This window comes from Haplochromis burtoni, unplaced genomic scaffold (assembly GCF_018398535.1).
Source record: "Haplochromis burtoni strain Fernald_Lab_line unplaced genomic scaffold, NCSU_Asbu1 Contig_87, whole genome shotgun sequence".
Taxonomy (NCBI): domain Eukaryota; kingdom Metazoa; phylum Chordata; class Actinopteri; order Cichliformes; family Cichlidae; genus Haplochromis; species Haplochromis burtoni.
The window spans coordinates 1-10,534 of NW_024582448.1; the positions used below are offsets into that span (position 1 = coordinate 1).

The following is a 10,534-nucleotide window of genomic DNA, read 5'->3' on the forward strand; positions in this document are numbered from 1 at the left end:
TTTTGTTCACTGTGGTTTTGCAAATGGATGGCATGTGTAAAAAGGATGAAATCAAAGGTAAACGCTGACTTAAGCTCACAAGCACAGGTTTGGCCACAGCTGAAGAATTCATACCGTATGTCTGTGAAGGTTCTCAGTCATCCAGGTCATCGTAGTCTAAGGAGCTTGAAAAGAAAAGTGTCTGTACTTCTTTAAGTTGCTTGAAGACGTTTCACCTCTCATCTGAGAAGCTTCTTCAGTTCTAGGGTCAAATGGTGGAGAGTCCCACTGGGTTTAAATCTGGGACTCTCCACTATTTTACCCTAGAACTGAAGAAGCTTCTTGGATGGGAGGTGAAATGTCTTCAAGCCACCTAAAGAAGTCCAGACGCTTTTCTTTTCAAATTCATACCGTAATTAAGACAAAATTTCACACGAAAAGATGTACTTTTATTAGAGGTTTACAACTGCAAGTTGGTCATTCTGGTATTAGCGTTGACATAGAAGTCAGTAATTAGAAAACTGATACTCTCACTGTCTCACTGATTTGCTTTATTTTCAGCTCACAAAGAGAGTCGCCTGCCCCAACTCCTTTGTTGAATTTTCCATTGACAAGGATGTTAAGAAAAGCAAGGTATTGCTCTCACTTAAACATGCTGATACGTCATTTTCTCCTTTAAATGTTTCTGTTCTTTATATTCTTGTTCATATGTGATGAATCCAGATGGTTAGACTTGCTGATTTGCTACCGTTTATCCACTTTACAATTTTGTTTATATACAGTAGTTATGTTTGTGAACACTTTGTGTGATAATATTTCCCCTTTGTTCATAATGTAGCAGATTATTTTTTTTAAACCAGAGAATGGGCTACATTGAGGAGCTTTATTATGAAACATGTTAGAAAGCATAACAGGTATATTTCAAGTAAATTCTCACATACACAAAAATCCCACTTGTGACAGAAACGTGTCTGTCTGTGGATGTCTCAACAACCAAACTTGTTTGTTATTTCCGTGAGAAGAAGAACAGAGATTATCTGTATTTCACTGCTCCAGATCCTACGAGTCACAGTACTGTCAACAGCATATTTTAAAAGAAAATATTAGTTGTGTAAGAAGGCGTTTAATAAATTCACTTTAAGCCCAACATAATTAAACCTGAATGAAGTACTACAGCATTTGGGCTTGTTTTTTGCCAAGGTTCAGGTGTTAAAACACATTTTAGGCATTTCTAGTTAAATCAGAACCTTTAGTTTTAGGACTGACTTAGCATGGGGAAAAAACTAAAGCCCACCAGCACCTCTAAGCATTATTTTCTCTAAAGTGGCCTAAAATTAAAAATGTTTGACTATTTTTGTTCTAGAAGCACTTTGACCTTTGATCAGTAATATATATAAAGTCTGTGTTGTAAAAATATTTCCATTGCAAACAAGTAGCACAGTAACTGTCTTAAAACTTTTTTTTTTTACTACTCGATTCACTGTTTCCCAGGTTGTGTATGCTTCCAAAGACCCGGTGTGGGAGGAGGGCTTCACCTTCTTTGTGCGTAACGTCAAAGCGCAGCAGCTCTCTATTCAGGTTTGTTTTCTCTCTCTGGCAAAAAAAGCAACAAAGCTATTTTTTTACTTTTTTTGTTTTTTAAAACATTTTTTAACAGAAGTAAAGGTTTCTAATTGTTTTTACCATATTCTTCAATCATTATTTTCCCACAACTACCTTATAATTCTAAATCATATTCTGAAACTAGATTCTTTCAATCTGTCTGATCTCCTCATGAGGTTAATGTAATTTGTATTTTTCATATTTTCTTTGTTCATGTGGTTCAGGTCAAAGAGCCTGAGAAGAAGAATCCACTCGGTGTTCTCAACTTGCCCCTCAGTCGCCTCCTCAACACCTCCAACCTGACTCTAGACCAGCGCTTCCTGCTGGAGCGCTCTGGAGCAACCAGCCAGATCAAACTGAAGGCCACTCTGAGGGTGCGCATGCAAACATACACCCAAAGCAAATTATCTCTGTTGGTTTCCCCATTGTGTTTTCCACCTCTCTCATAAGTGATGGTTTTAGCCACAGTAGCACTGCTCATGTCTTCAACTCACACAGATTCTTAAATTGGAAGAGCCTCCACCCAAGCCTATCGTCAATCCTCCTTCAGAAGTCAAACAAGCGGGGAATACCTCAGTCTCCAATCCCTCCAACGCTCCATCCTCTTCTAACGCAGTTTCCTCCAAAGAAATTCCTGTTGTCTCTACTCCGAAACAAGTGCCAACTTCACCAAATGAAGGTTATTTAGCTCAACGCCGTGGCTCCTTCCAGGCGCCTGAAAACAGGAAGGAATCATCTTCATCATCAAACTTGCGTCGGTTCGACTCTCACAGCCTGCTGTCGGAGAACTCTATTGCTTCATCACGATTCGACCTGTCAGATGGAGCCACCTATCCCGAGTGAGACTTTGTTCTCTGCATGTTCTGTTAATGTCGACGTCTAACCTTTCTAGAAATATGGTGAACTGAGGCAGTTGCTGCATTTTTGAAAGAGTAGAAATAAAAGTGACCTTTGCATATTTGTTTCTCTTTAGGGCCATTAGGAATCATCAGGGTTCGTTTGGAGAGATTGAGCTGGTTATACGCTACGCAACCCTGAGACATAAGCTTGTTGTCGTTGTTAACAGTTGCAGGTATGTCCCAAAAATCTGTCTTCAATAGTATTTAAGGCAGTAAAAAATGTAATTAAATATTCAAAACGTAAATACCGTGGCCTCTACCACACAGGAACCTATTCCCCTGCAGCGAGAATGGCACAGACTCTTACGTCCGCCTGTATCTCCTCCCCGACCAAACCTGGAAGCATCGTAAGAAGACGCATGTCAAGAAGAGGACAACTAATCCTGTCTTCAATGAAAAGTACGCTTACCTGATTCATTAACCATCTTGTACTAATTTTTTCAAATAGGAAGAATTGATAATTTATAGTTTGCAGATTGTGTATCTTTAAAGCTCAGCCATTGACATGGTTTCCTTTTTGTCCCAACCTGCTTTCATCACAGGGTTGAGTTTGACGTCTTACTCGAGCAAGCACAAACTAGGAAGTTGGATGTGTCTGTGAAAAATAACAAGATGTTGGTTTCCAGAGAGAGAAAGGACATTGGCTCGGTGGGTAATTATACTTATAGATCAGATGAGCTACTCATGTGGTAGTGATTCCCTGAAAATATAAATAATAAAATATGTAACTATGTACAATGGGGGGAAAGCATTAGAGCCCCTGCTGAATTTGTAATTTTGCTTACTTAGAAGGAAATGAACACACTCTAATATTGATGCAGAAACACAGAATATGAACCGAAAGTCCAGAAAAGAAAGCATTACATCAAAGTGATAAATGATTTACATGTTGGTGGTATGTTTTGGGTCACTGTCATGTTGGAAGACCTATCCACGACCCACCTTCAGTGTTCTGTCTGAAGGAAGGAGGTTCTTTTATGGCCCTGTTCATCGACCCCTTAATGTGCTGAGATCGTCCTGTACCCTTGGCAAAAACAAGGGAAAAAAGTCTCAAAGTATTATGTTTCCAGCTCCGTGCTTGACTTTCTTTGTGTCACACTCAGCCTTTCCTTCATTGTAAACATGGAGGAAACTGATCCTGTAGACAGGTGTGCTTTATAAATATAATGAATTGACATCAGTAGTATCTTGATTGATTGACTGTAATCACAGTAAATTGGTAGGAGCCAGAATAATGGCTTGGTTTTAGTCAAATACTTATTTCAGTCAATGACATGCAAATTAGTTTATAACTTTTATGATTTTTTTTTCCTGGGTTTTTGATAAATATTGTCTTTAAAATGAAACTACCATAAAAAAAAATGAGACTTTATTTCTTTGTGTGAAACTTACTTCCCTTTCTATATTTCTGTTCCTGACCTAAGCTTTAAAACTACTTGCAGCCGTCCAGTGCCACTCTTTGCCTCCTAGTAGATGAACCTATGGTATAAATGTGAAATTCCTAGGTAACTTCCTTCTTGAGTTATCACATTAACAAGATTCTCAAAAAACTTGACTTTTGAAATGCACATTGAGGTTGAGGTCACTAAGATTCAAAATTCATACAAGATTTTGAGGAGATGTGGTATCAACTTGAAATTCCTACATCGCCACTGGTGTCTGCCTGACGACAAGACCCCAGAAAGCCTTTTACAGCTGTGGGGTAAAAGGTTGTTAGTGAAACTGCTCGGTGCACGGTGATTTGTCGAACAAATATGCAACCTTTCATTTTCCAAACGGGCTCATAACAGTTTTCTTTTTTATTGATCCCTTTCATGTCAAACTGTCTTTGGCTGTCACTCTTTTGCAGCCTGTTCCAGATAATTAATGGCACTTTTGCTTCTGTCCACAGATAATAATAGATCTATCAGAAATGGATCTAGTCAAAGGCATCACAGCGTGGTAAGGGGACACTTTTCTTTTTGCATGGTTTATGTGACACTAGCTACAAACAAAATGTTAGTAATTCCTGGTGTGTCGCTCTGATTGCCCCTTTGCTGTGGGGCACTTTTTTCCTGTTTCTTTTTTTTATATAACTTCCTGGACTATTGCTGCCGTTATGGAAGTTTTATAGCAATGTAGCATAAACAGTTTTTGTACAATTTCTCAGATGAGTGTAATTGTGGAGGGCATAGAGCCTATCTGCCTGATGGCAGAAGGGAATTAAAACAATAGAAGATAACCTTTGCTAATTTTTATGTTATACTTATAATCACATAAACATGTGATATTTCTTTTCTCTGAAGGTATGAGCTCACTCTACCCGGGCTGAAGAAGTGAGTGTAACATGTACAACTGAGAGAAACTTCAGCTTGAAAAGCTGCTGCTGCAACCGCTGCAGAGAAAATGACAGACGTTCATACTCCTTACTCATCCGAAACACAGCAAACCAAGATTTATTTGTGTGTGTGTGTGCTTTTTTTTTTTTTTGTAACAAAAAGACCCTTAATAACAATGGAAAAAAAGGTTTGTGCAAGCAAAGCAATGTCTATATTTTGGTTATTTCATCTGAACCAAAGTTCATCTTTAGTGTTATATTGTAAATAGATTTATTGACAGTTTTTATGTATATATATTGGGGGAAATCAGGTAAAAGCCAAATGTTTGTTACAGCAATGTAGATGAGCGAGTGCATGGTGAGGAAGGATTACAGACTTTGATAAACACTGAAATGCACGAAGTCCCACTAAGCAGATTTTACATCGAGGCAGCTGAGCTGTTCTGCAGCTCATTGGACGTAAAACTGCATCCAAGAAGGGCACAAGCCAAGTTCTTTGGCCTCAGTTACTGACTCAATAGGATGTCATTCCTTTTAAAGCTAATCCTGTCAGACCATTCAAAATAACATCTCAGTACGCCGTCATTCTCTTTATGAAGGACTACAGCTCTGAGCTAAGTAGTTAATCAGAGGTTTGACATAAACACTTTAAAGAAAGATTTTTTTTTTTGTATTTATGTATTATTTAAAAAAAATCTCAATTGTAGTTGGTAAATTTGTTACAACAGGTGGCAGAATATTTTTAGTAGAACTGTCTTCAGACTACCAGAGATCTATAGTGGATGAAGACTTTGTCTTGGTTAATAGTTTGATGTTTTTCTGTTTTACATTAATTATTGAGCAGGGAAGCTGTTCCCAGTTGTTGTTTTTGAGCTGAAACTAAAAGGGACATTCATTTTCAATTCATATTCATGGCAAATAAATATCTTCAAACTAATACATGGTTGATTTGACATCATTTCAGTGTGAGAGTGTGATTGTGAAAAGAATAAATCTCTTCAGGCAGATTCCCAGATGACCAGCTGGGGGTATAGAGTCCCTATTCTCCCCACTGAACGCAGGGAGTATGTAATCAGTCACGTTTGTTAGTCTGTTTAGCATCCAAAGCTTTCCAAGATATCCTTTTCAAATTTTGTGTGATGGTAGATAATATGCATATCCAAAAATAAAGATTGTAAGTGTCATGATCTTGGGTCTGGTGAATATTCTCTATTTTGTGGCTCTCGTGGCGTAGTCTTTTGTATTTGTAGCTCCCTAAGTTGGCTTTTGTATTTTGTGATTTCTAGGCTTTAGATTTTGTTACTGTGCCTCCCTGAATTCCTTGTGTTATGCCTGGTCGCCCTAGTTTCCATGTTCGTGAATTTCTTGTTTTACTTTGACAGTCCTGCGTTCGTCTATTCTGTTTCACTTTCTCCCTGTCTCATGTGTGTGATTAGTCCCAGCTGTGTTCCCTGTTCCTGTTTCCCTTGTTACCCTCTTGTGTATTTTGCCCTCTGTCTTCCTTTATCTGTTGTTGGTTTGTCTGATTGTGTCCCTCCATGTTTCCAGGTTCCAAGTATCATACAGTGTTTTGTAGTTAGTTTTTCCAGTAAAGAAAAAAAAACGTGCAAAATTGTGAACCGCGTTATAGCGAGGGACCACTGTATTGCTATTTTATTGCTTATTATATTCCTCGCACTGTTTGCAATTTCCACATGCTCTTATATGAGTGATAGAGTGCAGTACTACTTTTCAAGGCTGACTGTACTCTGGGAAAGAGTCGCTAGGGGGCAGTACCACCACATATACAGAGTCGGCTTGCTAATCTAAACAGGCGTTCCTGTTTAGGTGATTTGTGATCCTGTTTAGTTAAACATAACATAACACCGAAGAGGAAAAGCAGTTGAAGCGTACATGCGCGTGGGTCCTCTTGTTCACAGGCTTTAGGGCGAGTTAATTGGTTACCTAGCAACGGCGCTGAGTTTCTCTGAAGAGTTTATGATAACTATGAACCTTTACAGATAGTTTAACACATGTAAGTAAGTGTTAAACCAGGGTTAACACGGGTACGTTCAAAATACTACAGCTGTCTGTTTCTTCTGATACAGCATCATCGCTGTCAATTCACATATCAATTTATGTTGAACACCACCTGAACAATGACTCAGCAGGCCAAAACTGAGGGAAACTGAAGTGCCTTTAAAAACAATCCCTCCAACAGTATTGTACACAGCTCTTTCATATTATTCATGATATGCAAGCTTTGATATATAAGTGCTTGAAAAATTATTTGAAAGGACATTAAGGTTTGTATGCAGAGAAGTTGAAAGGCGGTCCACTCCCCTCCCTGGACTTAATTGCCAGCTCAAGATGTCTCTCCAGAGCCAGGGCAAGTATACAGGACCACCTCCATCCTAACCACCACCTCTTCAACATCCCGTCCTCTGGAAAAAGGTTCAGATCCATCAGGTGCAAAAACAACAGACTAAAGAACACCTTCTTCCCGATGGCCGTCAGAACTCTTAATGCAAACTAAGGGTGAGTAAAGACTTGTCCAACGCATCCACTCTGACACTGCTATTGATCATCCATGTGCAATATCTCAATCTTTCCATGTTCTGTGCAATATTTTTTGGGCTCATGTGCAGTATCTTTGGTATGTGCAATATTTTCCGGTCTTGTGCAGTACTTTGGTCTCAGTAGAATTACCATCTCCACCCTTATTTATTTATTATATTTCATAATTGTCCTTGTATGCAGACCCACAATGTTTCTTTTTCAATGTTTCTTCCTTGTCTTTATGTCAGTGGCTTCTATCTGCTCCTTTGGCCAGCTTATTATCCCAGCAGGATACCTGATCACGGGCAGGGCGTAGGTGTTCTTACCATTCAGCTGGCTCCTCAGGACTTGCCTGACCCTCTGCAGGTACTTGGTGGTTGCAGCTTTCCTAACGGCCTCTTCATGGTTCCCATTTGCCTGTGGGATCCCCAAGTACTTGTAACTGTCCCCAGTGTATGCAATGTTTCCTTCTGGTAGTTTGATCCCCTCAGTTCTGACTACTTTCCCTCTCTTTGTTGTTGTTATCATCCGACTACGTTTCTCCAGTCCGACTAACATTCCGATTTCATTGCTGTATATCCTGGTGGAATCGATGTTTCATTCACTCTTGGCATACAGCTTGATGTCATCCATGTACAGGAGGTGGCTGAAAACTGGCCCACTTTTCATCAGGGTGCCCTGGTTCCTCAACACCTGACGAGGACCTTGCTGATCTGGGTGACGTCCGAACCAGCATCACTTCATATTTATCTGTCTCGCTCATGTCTGCGGTAGGCTCGCTTAGCATACAGTGGCTTGCAAAAGTATTCGGCCCCACATTTTGTCACATTTCAGCCACAAACATGAATCAATTTTATTGGAATTCCACGTGAAAGACCAACACAAAGTGGTGTACACGTGAGAAGTGGAACGAAAATCATACATGATTCCAAACATTTTTTACAAATAAATAACTGCAAAGTGGGGTGTGCGTAATTATTCAGCCCCCTGAGTCAATACTTTGTAGAACCACCTTTTGCTGCAATTACAGCTGCCAGTCTTTTAGGGTCTGTCTCTACCAGCTGTGCACATCTAGAGACTGAAATTCTTGCCCATTCTTCTTTGCAAAACAGCTCCAGCTCAGTCAGATTAGATGGACAGCGTTTGTGAACAGCAGTTTTCAGATCTTGCCACAGATTCTCGATTGGATTTAGACACCAGACAGGTCAGGGATAAAGTTATTGAGAAATTTAAAGCAGGCTTAGGCTACAAAAAGACAAAATATTAAAATAAGTTGTCATTTTAAAAAGTTAAATAAGCCATTTGATACATTAAGCCTTTTTGTTTTCACCTCATATACGAGAGCAAGTAAAATTCTATGTACCATGTGATCTCATAGGTGCTGAATCAAGTTGTGCTAAAGTGGTGTGGTTTTTTTTTTATGTGTTCAGGTGTTGGAGCAGGCGTGGCCATTCATTGGGATGTACATGGAGAAGCTACTTAGAGAAAAGATCCAGTCATCCATCAGGTCCTCCAATCCTGCACTCAAAGCGTTCACATTTACCAAGATTCATTTTGGATACAAAGTGTGTGGTTTTGATTCATGCACCATTTTTATTTGTTCTGCTTCAATATTCAGTAACATTCATCATTGGAAGTGCATCATAGGTGATGTATTGTGGCCGAGTTATTTTTTTTTTTAATTATTTCGTTTTTTTCAGCCTCTCAAGATCACTGGAATAAGAGCGTACACACATGAAGTGGAACGTAGGGAAGTGATTCTGGACATGAATATAAGGTTGGTCAAACACATTTTTTCACCTTAGTTTACAAAGTAGTGTGATGTTTTCTCTTGTCATCATTTATGTCTGACCAGCTCAGTTTACTCTCCAGTTATGATGGTGATGTGGACATCAGCACTGATGTGAGCCTGGCAATCACAACTCTTGTGAAAGGACTTAAAGTGAGCATCTCATTTTTCTGTGTTCTGTCCATCATCTATATCACATGCTTACTGTTCATGTAAAACTCGCTCTGAATCTTCCAGCTCCAGGGGATGCTGAGGGTCATTTTAGAGCCTCTTATTGGTCAAGCACCGCTGGTGGGAGGAGTGACTTTTTTCTTCATTCGCCGCCCTGTAAGTGGCCAGAGACTTTCTCACAGTCTTATTATGACGAGTGGAGCCTTGTGGTTAGTAATGTCAAACCTTTTGAGCATCCCTTCTTTAAGAACTCAAATAATATTTTAAATATTTGAAATGAATGATTTTATTACTCGGTGTTTACTTGTTTGGTTGCTGTCCTCTCTCATCACATCTTTCACCTCACAGTTCACTGTCTGAGGAGACGATCTTGGATGCTATAGCTTCCATCATGGTGTTGCCCAACCGCATGTGCATTCCCCTCATAGACAAGGTCAAAGGGGACCAGATGAGGTTCCCACTTCCTCATGTTAAATATTTTTGGAGTTATTTTCATCTTATAACTTGCAGCTACAGTAAGCAGCAGTTCACATTAAAAAACAGAATCCTATCAAAATAAAAAAGTATAAAAATTTTGAATGTTGTTTTGACTATTGCTAGTTTTTTGCTCTTTCAGTTGACCTGACTGTTAATGTGAATACTTGTGCTTTTTCATCTCAGGGGGTGGTGAGGGTCCACTTGTTGGAGGCCAGAGATCTGGTGGCTAAGAACACACACGTGATGAATTTAATGAAAGCGAAATCAGACCGATATGCCACACTGAGAGTGGGCAGCACGCATTTCAAAAGCAAGACTGTCAAAGAGAATTTGTTCCCAAAATGGAATGAAGTGTATGAGGTACACAAACACACTGCACTTATCCACACTTTGATTCTGACACTCTTTTTTCCCTTAACAAAAAAATGTGTCACTTAATTCTCATGGACAAACTTGAAAACACAATTACGTGGAGTTTGTTTGCATTTTTGCTCAGTATCTTATATCCACTTTTTCTTAATGTAACCTACTGAAATCCCATTCAGTAAAATTTAATCAAAATACTTGAAAGACAATTAAAAACATTGTTGTTGTTGTTTTTGTGTGTGCAGTTTATTGTCCACGAGGCCCCGGGGCAGGAGCTAGAATTAGAGCTGTGCAATGAGGGCGCAGACAAAGATGATTGTCTTGGAAGGTAAATCGAATATTAAATGGATTTTGGCCAAATTCTCTAATGATAATAATAATGATGGATTGCATTTT

At 39.3% G+C, this 10,534-nt stretch overlaps 2 protein-coding genes across 2 annotated transcripts in view; both read left to right on the forward strand.

Moving 5' to 3' along the window:
- Window positions 1-540: 540 nt before the first annotated feature.
- On the forward strand, window positions 541-5,984 carry LOC106633259 (extended synaptotagmin-3; the record flags this gene model as incomplete). The annotated part of the gene is given in 9 exon segments (XM_014334703.2): window positions 541-612; window positions 1,471-1,557; window positions 1,806-1,955; window positions 2,080-2,420; window positions 2,555-2,653; window positions 2,748-2,879; window positions 3,023-3,128; window positions 4,372-4,421; window positions 4,766-5,984. Coding segments are annotated over 9 exon segments (1,071 nt in total), but the record flags the coding sequence as incomplete, so codon positions are not given.
- LOC102293661 (extended synaptotagmin-3) overlaps window positions 4,974-10,534 on the forward strand; it is an 11,441-nt gene continuing 5,880 nt past the window's right edge. Inside the window, exons 1-8 of the mRNA XM_042222482.1 lie at window positions 4,974-4,985; window positions 8,766-8,900; window positions 9,036-9,112; window positions 9,208-9,277; window positions 9,362-9,527; window positions 9,806-9,810; window positions 9,896-10,132; window positions 10,384-10,466. Of these exons, the coding sequence (XP_042078416.1) occupies window positions 4,974-4,985; window positions 8,766-8,900; window positions 9,036-9,112; window positions 9,208-9,277; window positions 9,362-9,527; window positions 9,806-9,810; window positions 9,896-10,132; window positions 10,384-10,466 (785 nt within the window). The remainder of the gene's footprint in view (window positions 4,986-8,765; window positions 8,901-9,035; window positions 9,113-9,207; window positions 9,278-9,361; window positions 9,528-9,805; window positions 9,811-9,895; window positions 10,133-10,383; window positions 10,467-10,534) is intronic.